Genomic DNA, 22,338 nt, shown 5'->3' on the forward strand with positions numbered 1-22,338 from the left:
AATCTGATGAGAACTTGAAAACAGCTACAATCAATACTTTTATATAAACGATGAATCCAGGCTACATGCATGTGTAAGAATCGTAGCGGCAGACCTGTAGAGAATTGTTATCCGACTGTGCGGTTCTCCTCAAAGAATCAGTGTTTTTCATAGAGGGGCATTTAACGGCTAAAGACCAGGACATTTTCTCTTGGGAGTCCAAAAACAGAGATAAAAGGAAGGTAAATATTGGACTTGTGCCACCAGGTAATCAGAAACATCAATCCAATTGAATGCTAATGTTGCTCCATGTCTGCTTGATGTGTAGATAAAACTAAAAAGTGGTCGTTAAAAAGTTTGCAATATGAAGTTCAACAAATGCACTTGTTCGATTTCTTGCCGAGAGTTTAATGAGAAGTTTGATTTTCTTCATTGCAACTGATACCACACAGACTGGAACCAGTGGGAGCAGCCGGTCTATGGTTCTGTTTAAAGTAAGGCTGTCACAATTAAACTCCGAGACAATACTTTTAATTAACTACCTGCGCACAGTGCTGCTACATAAACAATTCATTGAACACATACCAACACATTGTACTAATATTAATATCTGTTTTTCTTGAGCCATTCTCATGAGAATGAGAAAGAAAGTTAACAGTCAGTACATTTACATGATGTTAGAAAAAGTCGGACTATTGTGATTATTGTGTTAGTCTTGAAATTATAAGACTGAAATTGTACTAAATTGAATTTCTCAAAGTTGGACTAACACACCAGATAACACGGTTGGAAGTCGATTTACTCTTTCATGTACACGCCTTAGTTGGACCTGAACTGGCCTCGGCGTTCTGCACATGCAGTCCCTGCGCTGGGCATTGACCCGGAAGTCGTCCATGGCATAAATCCGTAGCAGGAAGGTAAAAAGGATATGCCCACCAGCACCTCTAAGGCTTATTAATTAACATGTTATATCTCATTCATTTAATCAAACCCACAAAGCGTTTGACTAGTCGCAGTAACTTCCTGAAGACCTGAGATGCTCCTGTGAGGTTGTCAGTGATTAACATATTCATATTAAATAAAAAACACACGGTAAAAAAAAAAGCTGATTTCTATGCTATTCATCTTCTATTAATCTCACTAATCTAAAAATATGAATATAATAAAAATGAAGCACACTATAGTGTCTTATTACTGTTACAAAACCCTTGAAACAAAAGTTGCTTTATGCATCAGAGGAATCAGGGTCTTACAATTTTAATGCGTAACCAAGAAACTGAACATTGCAGGCTGCAGTCTAAAATCCTGGTCCCCAGCCCCAAACTGCACACACCCTACAGGTAAATATGTGCATCAGTGTGTATGTTACACAGGAGGTCTAATTGTCTAATCAGAAGATGATGACATGTTGCATTTCATAACTAACTGCCAGACTGTATACACAGGCAACAGATGCTCACATTTAGCTCTGATGAGAGACTCTTTTCTTATTTCTAGTGTTCTTGTTTGTGACAGAGCAATTATAAAGTACTTCCAGCATGAATGTGTGTGTGGAGAATCTTTCCATTTTAACATTTCCATCTGCTGTATTCACAGTCAGTCTAATGGCATGGTTTCTGCAACCTGCAGCCGAGGTGTATAAAAGACACAGATATCAGAAGAATAAAAAGGCCAGAGTCCTTAGGTGCTGACAGCCTAGCTTTTAACATTGGTGTCACTTTAATACCTAATATGTATGTATCACCTACCATCCACAAGCCGTTTCCCTCTCAGGTTTAATATTGATATTTCCACATGCCTAAGTGAACAGAAAATCACATGAAAGGGGACGGCGCTGGAATCACCCCAACTGAACCCACTATCAAAATCCCCTTTCGTTCTATTATACTGTGGCAATCCAAGTCAACTAACAGAATGAAGAGAGCTCTGCGAACTCGTGGTGACCCCCGCATGCTGTGGGGTTCAAGAGGATCCTGCATTAACGTGTATTCATCACACAGATAATTGCAAGGCCCACTCTAATGCATATGACAGGCCCGTGTGACCACCAGCTCTTAATTGGTATTCTTGGAGCCATTCATGTTCCAATATTCCTGGAGCCCCTTTCCATTTCCTGTTTAATAAAAGCAACTGCTAATTTACAGTGTCATAACACAATGAAGACGACATTTAGAGCAGCTTCTTTCTGGATTACCTGAGGTGAAAGGGCATCATGTGTGGTTAATGCATACTTTAAAAGACAGGCAAAACTGCTGGTAAGTGGGGTGTGATGGCAGTCTGATGAGCTGTACTGCAGATGGAGATGAAGGAAGTACAGATCTCCACATGTCTGGTCCAGGGATTACCTTACTGGCCCATATATACTGTGGATACTGTAGATTTATAGAAAGAAGTGGGGAGGAACAGCTTTGGTGTATAGCTACTCAAAGAATCTTACCCCTCTTTTAGTAAACCATCTCATCATTTAAATGGGTCATATTATGAAAAAACTCACTTATTCAGTGCTTGTGCACACACATTTGGGTATGAGTGAGTGCCTACCGACCAATTAAGACCTCCCAGTCTGTTTTTTGTGGGCTGCCTAGGTCGGAAAACATGTGACGGGCTCAGCTAGTGTTAGCTTTGTTATATGAAGCCTGTTTTTCTCCAGCATCTTGTGTGTGGGAATGTGCGCGTTGCTGCTGTGCATGATTAACTTGATAGACATGCCCTGAAGATAACAACATAGCTAAGTGTGAAAAATAAATGGTCAATCAGCTAGACTTTATTTTCTTGGCAACTTTGTTTAACTTTGTTTAACTGGCCTCAACTCTGTTTAACTAACTTTAACTGGCCTGCTGGGCAGTGAGGCCGAGGCTAATACGGATCATATTCCCTTCTCTAATGTGCAGTGGTGAGTCTTTAACAGAACATCAACAGAGCTGACCGTTGACACAGTGAGCAGTGCTGGTTCAGGTGTTTGTGAACTGACCAATCAATGCAGACCGTGCATTCAGGGAGGCGGGCCTTAAAGAGACAGGAGTTAAAACAAAGGGTAAATACTAGGGGTGTAACGATACATCGATCCGGATAGATATATCGATTCAATGATCAATGATCCAATAGCATCGATGCAAAGTGAAAACATAGATTCATATCGCCGCCGTCGTTAAGATACGCCTTTATTTTGAAATTCCCATGGCACGTCTGTGTCACCGTTTCCGTCCATGCTCAACTCCTTCCCAAACAGTGCTTCCTTTTTATTAAAAAGAACAGATTGTTTTCCATTTGAATGTCTGGAAAGAGTTTAGTAATAAAATTGTCAAATCATATTTTAGTTGCTTTTTGTGGGTTGATATAAATGTAACTGATTGTGTTAAATGGTCATATGATATCACCTCATATAGATCGCAGGCCCCTGTATCGAATCAAATTGAAGTCATATCGTGGCAGACTTTGTGATACCGGCAAATATCGTATCTTTGTCCAAAGAATCAATATAATAACGTATCATGATGAAACTTGCAATTTACACTAGTAAACACAGCCCTGTAGCAATGGACAGTATGAGTAACATCATGTGTATTTTGCACATTAAAGCATGTAAACATATTCTAGTAGTAACCCAAAATAAAAGTATTAACTTGGAAATGAGCATAATTATGTCTCCAGTAAGTAACTGACTGGGCACTTGTATATTTCTCTGTATAATCACAGTAATGACACTCTACCAGTCATTATGACAACGCACATATTAGGGTTGATCTATTGCCGATTTAACATTGAATTATTTATCATGTCAGCTTAGAACATTTAGATTGAGGAAAGTTCCTCACTGACAATATGGGGAGTATTAGTGTTGTTTAGTGTTGTATAAGCATTTCCTCTGCCAGATAGGTAACTGCTGCTGGACATTTTGGCAAAATGGTTTGTTATCCGTCTTAAATGTCACATGATGTCAAATCCAGGACCAGCGCTCATCAGCAGGAGGTGGACTGAAAATGTTGAACTGAGTCGAAGAAAACCAAGAGCTCAAAAACTGGTTTAAAAAGTAGCTGACCTCTCTTATTGCGCTGGCTCCTCTCAGGGTGTTGCTGAACTGAGGGAGAGCAGGCGCCATCACACTGAAGTTATGGCCCATTTATTTTCTGTTGCTTATTTAATTGGTGCAGTGTTACAAACTCTCAGAAAGCTGAAACTCTCAACAACACTGAAAAATTAATCAACTTGCAAAGCTGCAGCCCTTGTAAGAGCCTGTTATTGTCAAACTGAAAATATTTGGAAATAGTAGCGTATAACTGACTCGCATCTCCCTCTAATTTACTGCAAAAAAGACGTCATAAAATGGTTAAAATTATGGATTCAAATCATCCTTAAACAGAAATTATCCATAGGGATTTCCCAATAAAATGATTCACGATTTGATGCAATCAACAATCAGTTTATATTAATTTCCTGCTGATACCGAGTCCCAGTCCAATGTCTCACAGTGAGCCTTAAATTGAAATTAGTCCAAAGTTGATAAGATAAGAAATAGTTGGTACTGGGAAGAGGAGCTGTCGCCAAAACTGTCATTTCATTCGCTGGCTGGCTGGGTGAACGTGTGCTCAAAGCTCCCATTGCACAGTCACAGCTCCATTCATGTTCTCAGAGATTGGGAAAACAATTTAAACCGGAATATATATTCCCACAACAGAAACACTGGCTGTGACAGTCCTTTTTTCAAGCTGAGTCGCACAGGCGCGAGGAAACAGCTGGTCGAACACGGAGGTGAAATGACTCTGTCACTCATATTACTTTCTCTTTCACGACTTTTGTTATTTGTAAGAATATCAAGTAAACACTCTTTTTTTCACTTTGGCGCATGCAGGTAGTTTGCCTCATTTCCGGGGTAATTTTCTTTCATGTCATGTCTAATTATCACAGGAGGAAAACCAATTAGAATAACTGTATTTTATTCTTTCAAGTTCAAAAGTAGTTTAGTAATTTTTCTTTAATGTGAAAGGTGACCTCGTACCTGACGCAAGTTCCTCCGTTCCGACAGGGAAGGTGCTGGCAGACAGGCGGGTCGCAGTTCTTGATGTTCCTCCCTCTCACCGCCTCACCCACCAGGTAAATCTCCTTCGAGTTGACCTGAAGTTCCCTGATACATCCAATGAATCTCCTCGCTCCCTTTGCACTCCTGTCATGCATCTCCCAGTGGGACGAAACATCCCCAAGAAATATGGGTCCAAAGGTTCCCTGCAAAAAAAAGAAAAAGGGGAAAGCAAGTGATCAGTGTGATCGTTTAGTAAATCACACTAAATCATAAAATATGTTTCCCTTCAAGTACGAGCTCTGCAGCTAAAAACAAGCTCTCAATATCAGTGTCGGAGTGGACATATTAATATCATTATTACATTTACAGGATGGCATATTAACATCAACAAGAAAGATGAACACTATCAGCTGCTGTTACTCTCCACATTTACACATTATCATGGAGTTATAGTCTTTTCTTTTTTCAGTCCTGCTGACATCACATGGTAATACACATCCTGATGCAACGAGAGAGAGGTGCAATATCTCCAAAATGCTGCAAGCTTTCTTTGATGTGCAAGGTAATTGGGTAGAATTAATGTAGATAAATCCTGTGAACTTGCAGCTTATCGTACCATAACGGTCAATTTAACAAGTGAGGCATAATTGTGTCTGCAACCAAAGTGGCGCTGCATGGAGAAAAAAAAGTAGCACGAGACCGTCTCACATTAGCACTAAATTACATATATTTCATTCAGAGAGGTGACCTCCGGTTGTACAAATGAATATTGAATACTACTTTCTATTTGGAAGGTTTACATAACACTTTCATACCCACTCCATGCGCGATGATTAATTTATGAAAGACAAATCAGCATTAATCACAGCTTCATTACGCATTCTTTCAAATTATGTAACAGGGTGACAGTGGATTTTAAAAAAGACTCCCTTGAGTCAATGTGGGTTTCTGTTCAGTGAATGAATAGTTATATATTGTAGATTATAGCACTGGCTCTCACACCAAGGACCCCTAAACTGACACCAATTAGACCACAGACCCCCTTTCTGTGAGATGTAGTCCCAGTCGACCATCTGATAAGAATCTTGCTAATAGATGCTTTTTTGTGTATAAAACCCATGACCAGAAATAGGCGTACATTCGGTCATTGTGTTACATACGGATGAAATAAGTGAAAATGAATTATTCCCCTTTTTGCTGGGGATCCCCTGAAACCCCCTTGAGGACCCCTGGAGGTCCCTGGATCCCACTTTGAGAACCACTGGTTCGCAGTATACAGCAGGCCTGTTCAATTCTGGCCCAGAAGCAACCTCTGAGGGGCCCAGCACACATCAATCTGATATACATGGCAAAATATGTTAACTACATTTATAGGTTATATTTTTTCTTGATGTCTCACACACATGCTCATAGGTGTGATGTATATATAAGCTGCCATATATTAACATTGTTTTTTTTTTTAATTCATCATTACTAAAAGTTTAAAAAGATGATTTTAAATGCTGAAAATGTTTCATTTGAACATTTAAAATCTGGCCCAACTGATTTTGTAATTGGATAGCCCTGGTATACAGATAATGGTAAATGTCTTCCCTTTAGATTATGATATCTGTCATTAAAATAAGTTAATTAAAAATCAGTGTTGGGGGTAAGCATTACAGTTTTATATTACTCAAATAGGATTTCGGTAATACTATTACAGTTACTCCAGTAATGTGTTACCAACTGAAATTAAGTATTATCCACAACACAATACTTCTGCCACTGCGCCACCAGAAATATATCCCCTGAAGAAGAATAGTCCAGAACGGCTGCAGTCAGACTAGTTTGGGGACATACTCCCATTACTTTGAGTTTATCGTAGAAAAGGACACAAGCGTAATAGTCAAGTGCAAACTTTGTATAGGGAAGAAACTCTGAGAAAAACTGAGAAAGAGTAATGAGCTGCAATAAACTTGCTTCTCTGTGCTTTGATTAGCCACTATGAAATAATATTACTCTCTTCCAGTTTATAATGCCTGGCCATACTTCTGCACTTATTTTCGTGAAAGTAACACAAAAGTGGTGTAATCGGTAATGCATTACTCTACACAGACATTAATATCGTAAAGTAACTCATTCCTTACAATACATCTTACTCACTATATTTGGCTCTCGCAGTCTCAGTTCTTAACATGCCTCTTCTAAGTAAATTTTCAAGCTATGCTGATGATATCCAAATTCGTTTGTAAACACAACACAGGATAAATATCCTTCCTAAAGAACACAGCAATGACATGATTGTGAACATCTAAAATTACACTGATCTGACGTCTAACTTCATATTTTCAATCTCATATGAGAGGTTATGAAATCCTAGCAGTCACATCAGAATTTATATGGCTCTGACGTCCCTCAAATGTAACATTCATCATGACTGGGGACTGGTGCTCGAGTAAAGGTGTTGTACAGCTGCAGTGGAGGTGTTCAGTGTTGGGATCATGAGGTGTTACACCACATAATTATATGGAAGCTGGCTTTAAATCACATAACCGCTGCACACTTAAAAGCTCCTGAAAAGCCACGCATGACAGGGTTGACGGGAACGTGTATGTAATGTCACCACAAAGTTAAGAGACCTTAAAAAGTACCTTTAACAAAGCCGAAGACTCAAATAAAATAAAGCGGCCGTGGCTGGATACTTTTACAATGAGCTAAACTGTATTTTATGTGATACCACCAGCTATGAGCCACTGGAGCTGCATGAGGACGATGGGCTGATATGGAGCGACTTTATGATGCCTTCAAGTGTGTTTACCATGTTTATGAGAAGAGTCCATTTGAAAGACCCGCTGATGCAATATTCATGACTGATGTAAGTGGACACACAGAGTGGGTTCACGAGTACCATATGCTGATTCCTGAGGTCTATTTGAAGGCAGTCAATGCTGTCTCCATTTCATTATTATATCTAGATAGTGTTCTGAAGCACATGTGGGCAAGTTTAGATAAGGAAGCTGGTCACACTGATAGAACATAACATCCACAGACAACAAACAGCTGTGAAGCGAGTCATATTTCAGTACTAGAAGCTTACTTTTTGAACATGACCTTAGTTAAAAATGAAGCAGTAAGACTTTCAAATTCAAACTCGTGGGTCTTGCACCCTCACTCTGGCAGGAATCAACAAATATTATGTTCAAAAAAATCTCCTCTCTCTGCTGTGTATTGGCTTCCAGTCTAACCTGCCAAAGCTAATAGTGGCTATGACTTGTTTATCACTCATAGAGGGCTTCAGGGTGCATCTATTTCTGTCGCACATGCACACGAAAATCTGTCCAAACATTTTAATTGTCCGCACTCTGTTTGAATTCAACAAATACTACTTCATTTCGGTAGAATTTGTGAACAGTGCTGCGCTGACATCTGCTAAACTGCCCGATGAGACGCAGCAGTCAAGATTGGAAACAGTCAGCAGCTAACTTCATGATCTCTCCGAGGTCTGCAGCTGGGGCATGTGTGTGTGGAGTGTTGGTTTCAACCCATCTCAAGCTCCTCTGTGGGTTCACAATGTCGAGTCACATCAACTTTATTCATGTAGCCTAAAATCACTCACTCAATTTGCCTCAAAGGGTTTTACAGTCTGTACTTCAGACAACCCTTGACAACCGTACACAGCAGGCTACAATGAGAACTTTACATAATAGCATGCTGGTGGCTTCTTTTACTGTTGCACTTGTTTGTGGCTTAAATTTCAGTCAGAATAGAAAGATCTTCATTGACAGATTTGTTTTATAGCTAAAAAAAACAAACTCTCTTTGTTTTCATGGCTGAATAAACAAACTGACCTTAAAGGACAACACAACTGCATTCTGTTTTCTGTTTGCTGTTTCTGTTTGCTTTGTTTATATGTGGCGGACCCTGCCACCTTTCTTTCTAACAGTGTTCTGGGACCTTATTTTCCTCTGAGAACAGCTTGGTCATTCGATTATGAAAAAAATCAATACGTCCAAGTTTGTTTTATTACCTAATTAATATTGTAAATTCTGAGTTTGAATTTCTTCTCCAAAACTACCCAGTGCCCCTTTAAATGAGCTCTAAGCCCAACTGTTGCACGCCAGTAAACACAATCCTTTGTCTAATCTGTGTACAAATCTCATTTTGTTTAATCTCAGCGCTAACTCAAATCAAAACACATTCATCCACTGTATCTTTTAATCCCGTTAATAGATTATTCTTTCCTAAAAGTTGGCAAATGGTCACAGGCAACCAACATGCAATATAACCACAGCAAAGATACCTGCGTAATGAATGTGTTACTGAGAAAAGAAAAAAAAAAAAGGGAAAAAAGAAACATCTTGGCATCTCAAATTAGAAGACCATAAATCACGTCGAGGGAGAGGGAGGCATGTTGAGCCTGTGGGAAGGTTGAGCCCCTCTCTGCGTTTTTGAAAGTGAAAAACAAAATTATTAATTTAATAACAAATATAGGTGTTGTTAATCAAATTAATGAGCCAGAGTGAAAAGACCAGCCTGTGATTAACAAGAGAAAACTAGCTTGGTGCTACTTACCCGCCTGCCATTAAGGACATTATTCGCCAAGTGTGATCATCTTGGCAAATAATGTAACAGGTGTGCTTGTTTTTAATGGGAGCGCCTGTTCTTCATTCATAAAGCAACTGCTGCTACTTAAACACAACATGTTAGGCCGGCTTTAAAAGCATATGGTTATTCTTCTCATGATGGCGCTGTCATGAGTCTTATAAGTGATTAAAGGCACAAACAAATACATTGAAAAGTCACACAATCCATAATTTAGCTGTATATCTACAGGCAGCAGCTTAGTGCTTTTGTCACATAATAATCAAAATCACAGTATCCTTTAAATTCCACTGATACTAGTGCTGATATATCTGGGTGATAGCATCAGTAACAATACAGATACTACAATAGCACTCAATAGAGCTTAGACCTCCGCCAAGGCCCAACTGTCCCCTTTAATTCTATCAACCCTAATCCAGTGTCATAGTCGACAGCCCTGTATCACTCTAAATACCAAACCACCCATTACTGCTTAACCATAATTTAAGCTACTCACTGAGATACCTGAGATCCATGCATTATTCCTTAAGATTATTGCCCTATCTCACAATCTTAAAGAAAGTGAGAAAAAGATTGCTGGATCTGCACCCAAAGTCAATGAGGTCTATTCTTGACTGAGGCCCATCCTCCATCAAAGTTTCATGGAAATGCGTTTAGTAGTTTTAACTAATCAACCAACCAACCCAACCCAACTCAAGCCAACCAACCGACCCTACCCTACTCTACTCATGAAACGATTTATTAACCATTTATTAAGCAATTGTAAATGTCTATAAACATTCACGCAACTTTATAATAGTAAATAATGTTTATAGATGAGCTACACAGCATTTTTTAACCACTTACAGTAGTATAAACATCAGCAGCAAATTTACAAAAACAATTGCTTAATAAATGTTTATAAAGAATTTAATGTTTGTTAACAGTGAAATGACCATTAACTGATGTTTAATTAACTCTTAATTTACCGCCAGTTAATGGTTATTATAAAGTGTTACCAAAACATGTCTTAATATAAGCAGTCTAGAGACAAAAGGCATAATTAAGATTTCAGTCAGAAACTATCTAATCAACAGAGGCACTGAAGTAAGTAAGAACGTAATAATGAGCTTGGGGTTGTTGTACAATGGCAGGGCCAAAGCAAGGAGCTCCAGAAATACAATGTCAAGTTTAACCCGGATCAGCTTGTGCTGGAACGCCTCATCCATGGTGGCTAATCAAATATGTGCAAGCGCACGCTCCTGTTAGTACTTTGTAACATGAACGCCACATTAACTAGTGTTTACCTCGCGATCTTGGCGTTGAAAAATAAAATGACTGCGGAGGTGATAACTTTCTTCCTCACAATGTTATTAACTGCTGTGCCGTGTTTTGGCACCCGATAAACCTTCAGACTGAAGGACCTATTATTCGAAAATGGAATTCCTGGATTATTTTCATGTCACTGGCTTTATTTCATGTCTCACAAGCTCCTGAAGCAACATCCCACCAACGCAGACCCTTGAATTGTTTTTTTTCAGTCTGAACGCCCACTTAATTGACACTGAAAAGAACAATATTGCACGAGTAGGTTAAGCCTCAAATCCACCTGATTCCAGAAAAGTTAGAGATAACATTGTTACACTTACATAAGTGAACAGATTCACAAATACATTTCTCAGAATAAGATAAAACACTGATGGTTTTGCACATTTCAAACTCATTGGCATTCATGAACAGAGCAGTGTATAACTAGTTGTTATGGATCTCTATGAAAACAAGTGAATGGAAGATATCTGATGCATTTCCTTTGATTGTTTACTCGTGGATGCTGAAGTCATGCATGCCAAATTGTACTGCTTTAATTAACATTTTAATATGTCTAAGGAGAAGGAGATAAAAAAGACACGATAATGAGTTAGAAATGCTAATTTAAGAAAACGGTTGCACTAAGGGTTGATTTGACTGCAGGCAGGTCAGGTTACCTCCGACACGGGGTGTGACACGTACTCCTCCAGACGCCGAGCTGTGCCATTATCTGCAGCTATTTCAATCATACATGACCCTCCTTGTTTGCCGACAGGCAGATTGTATCTGTTGAGAGAGAGAACAGAGAGACGCCGGGGTCAGTTAGAAAGGCTGCGATATCTGATACTCACTATAAATCCAGCAAAGCATGAAAAACATTGTGATGGAGAGAAAGACAGAGCAGTCACAGTAGTGGAGCTGCTAATGCGACCATTGAGACTATACTATAAACTGACAATCCATGACTTCTTATGCATATTTTCTGGGAGGCTTTGTGCATTGGTAGATTGGGTTGGAAGCAATGGTGCATTTGTATCCTGCGCTAACGCCCCAAAACCCAGGAGAGACAACAAAAATAGAGAACAGCTTCCACAGCTGGATTTAAATAATAAGTCCAGAAATAGGGTTTGGCTCTGTGCTGCCGTGATATTCTTTAAGCAGATATGAAATTCACATAATAATGGCTCTAAATACTATAGAGATAAACCATAGACACCGAGACAGTCCAGACCAGTCGCAACAAGGTTAAAGGATAAATTCACCCAAAAATGAAAATTCTCTCATTTTATGCTCACCCTCCTGCTGATGGAAAGTTGGGTAAATTTATGCAGTCCACAAAACATTTCTGGATCTTAACAGCAAAACATAGTTGCAGAATTCTCCCAAACAACTGAAGTAGATGGGGACGGGGTGCACGCTAACGTTTTTAGCTTAACAGCTACAGTGAAGATTATGGCTGTATGGAGCATTTTTTTTGTTTTTTGTTTCCATTTTTATAACAAGTCTCCATCTATTTCAGTTGTTTAGGTGCACCACCTTTTGGCTATGAAGCTACAGAAATGTTTTGTGGAGCAGCATGGGGTCGAGAAGGATAAGGAGATAATGACTGAATTAGCACAGTACATGATATGCGTAACTAGTTCAAACAAACACATAATAACAACAACAACAACAACAACAATAATAATAATAATAACAACAATAACAATAATAACATCAATAGCAATAATAATAGCAAACACATCTGCCAACACAAATATTAGCATGAGTGCTCATTATGTCATTCAGGATTAATTAATTATAAAAATGAGGGCACATACCAGATATACATTATAAACCTAATGAGTAGGAAGACAATTTTATCATTTGACCCCCTGTGTCTCTCTGGGGAAATACACAGTTGTACAAGTCATTAATGTTGCAGCCATAATGTTAAGTAGCTGGTCTACTTGTGTCATATTCCAGCTTTGGCAAAGTCAAGTGATTCCCTCTCTCCAATTCATCATTGGCTTTACACCGGCAATGTACAATTGCAGCCTCTTTACAAGGGCTGCACATTATGCAAAGGGTCCACACTGCGCACATAAACACGTTTCTGCTGGAGAGTAATCTACACAATGCACCTTGTTTCTTGTTCCATTGGTTTATTCATCGTTGGCCTGTAAACATGTAATACAGCTAATGCATCTGTGATCTGCGATATCTGATTCTGCAAAATGAAATCACCTATTCTTTGCGATTGCACTGATGTTGATGAGGTAAAAACACTCAAATGTCTGCTTTAATGGCCAGATGGAAACAATCAGGGCAATCGCCCTCCTGCTAATTTGAAACAGCCTTCCAGGACGCCTCCCTGAGGCAATCACATGCCTACAACTTCAGGTAGGACTAATTACAGGTATGTAAATCACCAGAGCTCTATTTTGTACACACACACACACACACACACACACACACACACACACACACACACACACACACACACACACACACACACACACACACATGAATGATGGATTATGAGACATTTATGTGCAATACAATCTAATGTCCAGAGTAGACATCCATCTCCATCCTCGGGGTGTGTTTCTGAGGTCATTTCTAAAATAAACTGCACGGCCACATTGTTTATTTTCAAGTCCCACGATTGCAGCACGATCCTGATGAAAGGACTGATATAATCCAACATTGCAATTGTTGTTGAGGCATGAAGCATCACAACACTGTTACAAAAATCCCTCTTGCAGAGAGAGAAATACAGTTTTTTGGTGCTTACAATAGTAGCTTTTGATTTGGCCTGCTAATGTTGCAGAGGCTGTCCTTTGAGACAGGGAGAGCATGCTCACTAAGCAAACAGGATGATGTTACTTGATGAGCTCTCGTGAGCACATTGAATGCTCCACCGGGCTAATTTACATTGGTCTTGCTCTGAGGCAGAAATGACTATTTATAAAGATGACTATGACTACTTTACTTGGTCTAGTAGCTAGATAGCGAGGAATACGCCCCACAGCTCCACATCACCATTACTACACACGCACACAAACACACACAGACACACACAAACACACAGACAGACATACAAACAAACTCAAAACCACAATGGATTACATTACACAAACAAACATATGCGCAAATCAGAAGGAAAAAAGAGGCCGGGTTTGTCTAATGCTGAGATGAAGCGCGATGTAATTTCTTATTGGGCTCCCTGTGCACCATTCAGCGCCGGGTCTCACAGGACCAACAAGAGCAAATTCCCAACTTGAGGAAAACAAACAAAAACGTATGAATATTTCATTTCCTCCGCACACACACACACACACACACACACACACACACACACACACACACACACACACACACACACACACACACACACACACACACACACACACACACACACACACACACACACACACACACACAGAACCACAATATGGCTGTGATCATTTCTACTTACTCCATCATCATTTATGCATTTCTTCATCTGGCTAATGTGCTAATCATAAGTGATTTGTCATCTCTAACATGCTCATTTAGATTGTGTCTTGTGTGACTAATTCAGTGCAACTGCATCGCCGCAACTTTCATTGAAATATTGCCTTCAAATGCTGAGGGGGCTTGCAAATTATTTTTCAGCACAGCACCTTTACGCAAAGGTATTTGTTCAACCTGATGGTGGGTGCTTGTCTTTACAATCCTACTTTGAACGTGCCTCCTTCACAGTCCCCCTGCAAGAAAATTAATAATGAGGGAAGATCATCATTAAAATATTACTATTGCATAAAACATCTGAAAGTATTGGCAACAGATGGCAGTAAAACATCATGCACTGCACCGGTGCCCTTGCAACAGTTTTCTCTCTGGCTTATAGGGAATGTGTATTTTCTTTTGTGTCTTATTATTCTCATCATATTTCAGATTCTTACAAAAAGCTAATGTGGAATAAGTTAGTGGTGAATTTATAATTTGGGAGTCTTTTAGTGATTGAAAGTCAAGAGTCTATTAGTTCTGCACCTAGAGACAATCCTCAGCAGTGTTTCATACCTGCGAGCAGACAGTAAATGGGTCAGTCATATCACATATATGAGGAAGACGAGAGAGGACCACCTGTTACTTTCTTTCTGGCACGACAGGCAACAGAGCTACACATCAGATATGACTGAAAAGAGAGAAAAATAACACCCCTTACTGTATGTTTAATAATCATGTGAAGGCATATTACACCTACTGCACAAGATGTAAGGAGGGATGTATTTGTTGGTTTTTCGTTAAGTGCAACAAGCCCTGTATCAGACATTAATCTACACCTACATTGACTGTAATGCCTGCTCTGGCTCTGGTGCAGTGACTTCCTCACACGCAGCACTGCAGCATTTGCTGCATAATTTGTGCTGTGACTGGCAAGCCTCAATTAATTTGGGTAGCCTGTGTTCTATCATTATATCGCCAGCAATACAATTAGACAGCACACAGCGAGCCTCTTGGCATTGTGGGGCTTCACAAAGGATATTCCCAGTAAGCAGGCAGGGCGGCTGGTTGCTTCTTCAATGAATCTTTTATGGGGGTACTTGTCAATACAACACTGAACACTGTGCGATTGATGGAACATACGCTACCTCAGATTTGGCATTGTGTCAAGAAGATATGGATTTAAAAAAGAAACGCTTCATATTAAGAGCTCACTTCTCACCCACGTGCACATATGGCATGGCACACCTCCAAAGAAATGTTGCTTCCTTCGTAACTCTTCAAGCGATTAGAAACCAGTGAGGACGGAGCCCATCCTGGCTCCGTCCTCTGTTGGTTCTGAAAAAGTAATCGATGGCTGTTTACTAATTACTCTTGCAAATTGCAAGGGGATTACTTCATCCATTACTCAGTTAAACACTAATTACAGCAGCGATTATTTTACTTTTGAGTTACCTATAACCCTGCACACATACCAATGTGTACAAAAATGCAGAGCAGATCGATGGACACTAAACAGTCCTCTTAGTTCTTTATTAGCAGGTTAGGCGAGTTACAGATGTGAACAGGTGTTTCGGACCTGGACACAACTTAAACTCTTTAACTTTTCTTCAGGTCCAGTGATATTCATTCAAAGAGCTCATACATTTTCCCCTCTAGTTTTAAATTCTTTTCAGCATTTCTTCCGACAGCTATTACTTCGTTTCTCCCTCTTACAGCAACTGTTGCTAGGCAACATTTCACATGTGCATTTTTACATCAATGGTCAGTGAATAGACTTAAATATAAGCTTTTAAAGAGTCATGAAACTGAAAGAGTGCACTCAGTGGAGTGCAGATCTTCAGCAGGTGTGTCTGAGGACATACAGTATGTGTGGGAAACAGGGAGTGCTGGGCAGGCTGGGTGCAAGCATGTGAATGACAGTTATGGAATGAAGAGGAGACAATATGCAGGATCCAAAACACCAGTGATGTGTAAATGTCCACTTCAAAGTAAAAATGCCCAAAAAAGAATACACCAACATTCACTTGATGGCAAAATATGTTGTCTGTAGCAGAAACAAGATTTCAAACTGAAACAGTTGTTGATCACCTGCAGTTCCTATCAAGAGTCAACGGATAACTTCACCCAAAAATGAAAATGCAATCATTATCTACTCACCCCCATGTCAATGAAAAGTCAGGTTTCATAGTCCACAAAACATTTCTGGAGCTACTGATATAGCCTTTTCAAATCAATGTTGGATCTTGGGTTATGCCGGACGAGCTGTATGGAGACATTTTATGTTTTGTTTTGGTTATTTTTCATATTTTAGGTTCTGTTTCTCCATCTACTTCAGTTGTTTAGGCGAATGCTGCAGCACTGTTTTGTTGTGAAGCTCCAGAAATGTTTCATGTACTACAAAACTACACCAAACTTTCCATCAGCATGGGGGTGAGTAGATAATAACTGAATTTGTATTGTTGGGTGGCAGTCAATCGTGGTATAAAACTGAGCAGTCAACAAAATAGGGTTTTGAAAAAATGTGATTACACACTCACAAACACGACCAAATGCTTGTTCTCCTCCAGGCAACTGTCAGGATTCAATGTGTAATGCAAATACTAGAATTTCCACTAGTTTAATAACTGATCACTGAAATTTAAGCAAAAAAAATGTTTCATTAAATTGAAGTGAAAAGTAACAGTGACAGCAACATATCACTAATTTATTAATGCATTACCCACAGCACAGTGGTTTCAATATTTTAGATGTGCTGCGTTGTGTTGTGTGTGGACTTTTGAAGCAACAACACATCATTGCTTCGGGACATATGAGACTTGAGGCAGAGGAGGCCGGGTGATTCAGAAATGTGTAACCGATGGAGAAAACATCAGTTACAAACCTTTTAAAGAGACAGATTCCACCGTAGGAGAGGAACGGCAGGACTGACAGAGATCAGTGACTATTTTTATTCTGGAACACTGAATTTCTACTTAAGCCTACAGTAATTGTGCTTCATAAGGACAATTACAATTATACAGAAAGACCTGGGGTGGTACAGCCTACTTGTCGCAGGGAGTTACTACTCAGCCTGTAAAAATGTTTGTCCAACGTCTTCTGTGGCTCTGGAGGAGCTGCCAAAATAAAACTGTGATGACGTAAATGGGGTGATCTCAGATTGGGCCACACATTCAAATTCTCAACAGAAAAAACAGTGCTACAAACTTCTCTGCTTGTGCTTCAACAATCATCCATTAGTTTGTGGATTGATCCCTGGCTCACCCTGTCCACATTCCAATGTGTCCTCAAGCAAGACACTGAAACCAAAATGCTCCTGATGTACAGGAAAAAAAAAATCATTCAGCAAAAAGTCACATTAAGCATTTAGAATCAAATTTTACAGATAGACCAGAAGCAATTTAAGAGAATTATGAAAAGACATGCAACAATACTCTTTCAAATCACCAAATAGGCATATAGGTAAGGTATTTTGGGGCCTTCAAGCATTACATTGCCATTTTACCAGATTCCAACAAAGAAGTTCAGAAAAATGCAAGAAAATTGCAGATGTAATGGCCAGGCATTGATGCACAACTCCTACAGACACAAAATATCTAGTGCATTTTAAGCAGAAATCATATGACAGTCTACAAAGACATCAGCATGAACATCAAAACCCGTGAGATGCCAGACACAAAATCCTCTGTCATAAAAAAGAATATTCCCAGTAAGTCAGAACCATACTTGAGACACTACTTCCATTCCTTTGACTGAAGAAGAGAAAAAAAAAGTACCCACAAAAGTAGCATAAATTTGAATAATCGTATCTGCCAGGGACTCTGAGTTCACCTGTGACAAGGGAAGAAATGTGATGCCACAGAATTGCTGTGTGTCATCCTTGTTAATCTTTGACTGTGCGTGAATGAAAATGGCTCCAAACAGTGAATGCTAAGCACGACGGGATTCAACCAATAATGTCAACACCTTCACAAATGACCGGGGGAGCATTTGGAGTCTGCCACTCTGGAACTTTAATCGTGGCAGTATTGCTCCGAACATCCCTCAAGGAAAACTCACCGACATGAAAAAAAAACAACAAAAAAAAAACAAGCCAACAACAAACATGTTCTACCTAATGAAAAATGACACAGCCTCCCCCCCCTGCACACTCCCCTTTGTGAAATTAGACAGCAGCACAGTTGTGGCCTTTAGTCTTGCCAACTTTACAGCCAATGTCAAAGTGCTACAGATGGGCTGTGGATTTAATTGCAAAATAATTTGATCAAATATTTCCAGCAACAGAAAACATACTTTAAACAGGCAATATTTAAGAATCTTAGTCGAAAACATTCAAAACTCAACTGCAGTGTGAATCAACAGCAGTGTTGACATTATGATGTCTACAGTATGTATCGTGTTGCTAAGATAAGCTCCCAGTCCAAACAGCTAGCTGCACAGCTAACTGAGCTAACTAGATAAGGTCAGCTATAGTTAGCAGCAGTTAGCAGTTAATGTGGTGATATGCTGCCCCATATTTGTTTTGGTTATGAATGTGACAGGTGGCCGATTCTCACATATTGCGCCTTTAAAGTCACTGTTATGTGTAATGTCTTGAGTGTTTCACATCTACTGTCAGTCTGCCTGTCCTGAAAACACAACGCACCGTAACACCATTAGCATCAGTAAATAACTATTGTTAGCATGCCTATCTACATAGGGGATAATATCCTACATTCCTCTATTAAAACATGCTGTTTCTACACAGTTGTTTTTAGCAGCGTGTAAAGTAAAAACAAATCAATGTTCTTTTCTGCTCTTTTTAAAGAAAGGTCTACAAAGGTTTCAGGTATTTCAGGATTTGATCAAACTAGTTCAGTCTTTCTCTACAAAGCTGCTACCCAAAAAGGAAAAAAATGTGATTCATTCAATTACGTTTACTGTCAGAACAGGCTGCTAAATTCTTGCTGAAATATCGAATGCCTTTCATCCATTTGTTGGTTGATGATGAGCGAGATGGCGTGTTGTAAGAGGCTTTCACGGAACTGCAAATAGGGGTGGGTCAAGGCAACCTGAAATTCCTCCACAGCTTTTAATTCTGTGGAGTTTTGGAATATATATTTTCTGATTTATTGACATTTATTACCTTAATGGTGTTGATGCTGTAGCTATTTGAGCTGGAGCAACGGCTGTGTAGACCACCCACTAGAGGGCTTTTAACGTCATTTAAATAAACCCTCCACATTGTTTAATGTGTTGTTTTGTGCTCATCATCAGAACCACTTGTGGTGGCAATTATGTCATTATCAAAACTACAGTGCATAACAACCCAGCGTGGATAAACACCAAGAAATTGAGGCACCACTGTTTGTCATAGTACGGTGCTGTATGCTTAACCAAGGTGTCATATCACTTTTTCATGTTAATAATTGTGCATCAGGGCAAAAGTCAGTCATCTATGTGTATCATATGAGCGAGTCAAGGCGATGTCACTGTATGAAAGCAACAAGCAAATGTTTTCAGACTTGTGTTAGAGATAAGAATAGGAATGTTTATGAGTGGTGAAAGAGGTAAAACAATACAGCAAAAGAAGGAGATGATTCCGTGCTGCAGAGAAATTTGGCAATTTGTATTTCCCCTGTTTGAAACTGGGATTACTAACAGTTAAATACAACCACTGCCCTGCACTGCACACATGCTGACAGCGAGCTGAAGCAGCTGTATTCAGTGTTGCCAACTATCATCCAAGGAAAGGTATTCACTGCTTAAACATGACTAGATGATGTCACACACTCATTTGCATATGAATAAAATTGCTGAAGCGATCAAGAATAAATAGAGGCAGCGGGGCCCTCTCATATTTCTCCCCCCGGCTCACTCTGCCCCACGGTGCCTGAGCTGGAAGCCTGTGTGTGCACTACGGAGACAGAAGATCAGCTGTGCATGAGGAAGCATTGTGATCACACCTATTTGGATTAGACGAGCGAGTAGTGCAAATGCATGTGGCTCAGGTTCAACATTTGGTGCCGAATCTGTTGCCAAATGCTTCTGAGTGAACTGTGTTTTCGCTGATAATCCAAAAGACTGGTTACGTTCGTTGCTTGTGGCTTTTTAAGAAATAACTGCACCCGAGGAGGTGTCGAAAAATACATTGCTAAATCTAGTGACAAGTGTGGGAAGTTGGCAGAAGTAATTGCTTTTGATTATTACATTATTATCTAACTACTACCATCTGACTCCAGCTGAGATGCTGAGATGCAGTTCAAGGACTGTACACCATGTTACTGAGGATCAGCATAGAAGCATTTAAATACTTGGTTATTCCTTCGTGATGTGTTTTATTTGATCATTTTATGCATTTAATCTGAAGGTTTCTTAAGAGGAAATAAATTGCAAGTCGTGTTTCTAAGCTGGGATCTAAGGTTTTTTTAACACTAAAAAAATTATCTTTGTCACAAAATGTAAAATTATTCTCAGCAAAAGCAGCACTCTGTAGCAGTACTCTCAATTAGCTCAAGTCTCCACTTATGCTTAGACACAACAACCTCAACCTTACACACCTTATTCAGACTCAATCCAACATGGTAACAATGCTGCAACAATAGTCATCTGCATACATATAAGAAACAGTGAATTTAAAAAAAAATTCAACTAATAAATGCTACTAATGTATGTAAAGATTGAAGAGCAGGGGTCCAAGAATTGACCCCTGCAGAACTCCACGCTTTATAGGGAGAAGCTCTGATGTGTAGCCACCAACTGACACAAAATAGTCTCTGTCCTGAAGGTTGGACCTAAACCAACCCAGGACCACATTCGAGAGACCAAACCGTGTTCCAGTCTGTCAATAAGTATGTTGTGGTCAACTGTATCGAATGCAGCAGTTAGGTTGAGCAAGACGAGGACCAAGACTTTACTGGTATCTATGGTGAGGTTAATATCGTTGAGAACATTGATAAGAGCAGTCTCAGTACTGTGGTGAGGCCTAAATCCAGACTGGAAACATATTTTTTAACACTGAACCGTAATTATGTAGACAGTCTTTAGAGAGATCACAGTGAACGTGCAGTTTAGTTTTCCGCCACTTTCGCTCAGCTTTTCTACAGATTGTTTTCTGAACATTGGTCTGTGGGGCATTTCTCCACGGCGCCTTTTGCTTGACAGGAAAAACTTACCCTAGCGGGTGCAATTTTATCAATGGCCTTCGAGGTTTTACAGTTAAAATTGTCGAGAAGAACGTTGACTGAAGTAGACGGAGAGGAGGGTGTCACGTAGGATTGCATGAGAGAATATCGTGCTGCTGAATTCGTTAATGTATCGTTTTTTGATTGTTTCAGTCCTAGCGTCTGTCTCTACTACGCTAGTCAAATGAAATGAAACACAGAAATGATCAGATAAGGCAGCATCAAATACCATACCGCCGGATATATCAAGACCCCAGGAGACAACTAGGTCCAGTGTATGGTCTCTGTTGTGAGTAGGCTCTTTTACATGCTGCAGGGGACCAAAATTTTCAAAGATCAGGGAGAGCTCTTGTGCATTCCTGTCATCTGGATTATCAATGTGAATATTGAAATCACCAGCAATGAGTACACGGTCAAATTCAGTGCTCAAAACAGCAAAAGTAATGTAGTTGAATATTTCCGAGGCCTATGGGTATTCAGTAAAGTAGTTTTACCACTCCTATTTAGTGCAACAGCTAGATATTCAAAGGAGTCGTATGCACCAAAAGACAACTGTTTGCACATAAACACAGCCTTGAATATAATGGCTACTCCACCGCCTCTTCTACCCACTCTAATTACATCCAAAAAATTGAAGTTCGGGGGCGCTGATTCAATAAGAGCTGCTGATCTGTTGTTTTCATCCAGCCATGTTTCAGTCAAAAACATAACCTCAAGTTTATATCCTGTAACAAAATCAAAGCCAAAGCCAAAAGTATTGTGTCAGGGTCGGTTCAAGTTCTGAGATTGTCTGATGACGAGGAATAGCAGTTATGTTTGATAACTGTGCAGACTGAGCCG

The 22,338-nt window shown here is 39.6% G+C and overlaps 1 protein-coding gene across 1 annotated transcript in view; it reads right to left on the bottom strand.

The window, feature by feature from the left end:
• eys (eyes shut homolog) overlaps nucleotides 1-22,338 on the bottom strand; it is a 185,551-nt gene that overhangs the window by 21,903 nt on the left and 141,310 nt on the right. Inside the window, exons 42-43 of the mRNA XM_073481633.1 lie at nucleotides 11,542-11,650; nucleotides 4,976-5,199 (exon numbers count right to left, since the gene is read on the bottom strand). Of these exons, the coding sequence (XP_073337734.1) occupies nucleotides 4,976-5,199; nucleotides 11,542-11,650 (333 nt within the window). The remainder of the gene's footprint in view (nucleotides 1-4,975; nucleotides 5,200-11,541; nucleotides 11,651-22,338) is intronic.

Source organism: Pagrus major, chromosome 15 (assembly GCF_040436345.1).
Source record: "Pagrus major chromosome 15, Pma_NU_1.0".
In the NCBI taxonomy this organism is placed as follows: domain Eukaryota; kingdom Metazoa; phylum Chordata; class Actinopteri; order Spariformes; family Sparidae; genus Pagrus; species Pagrus major.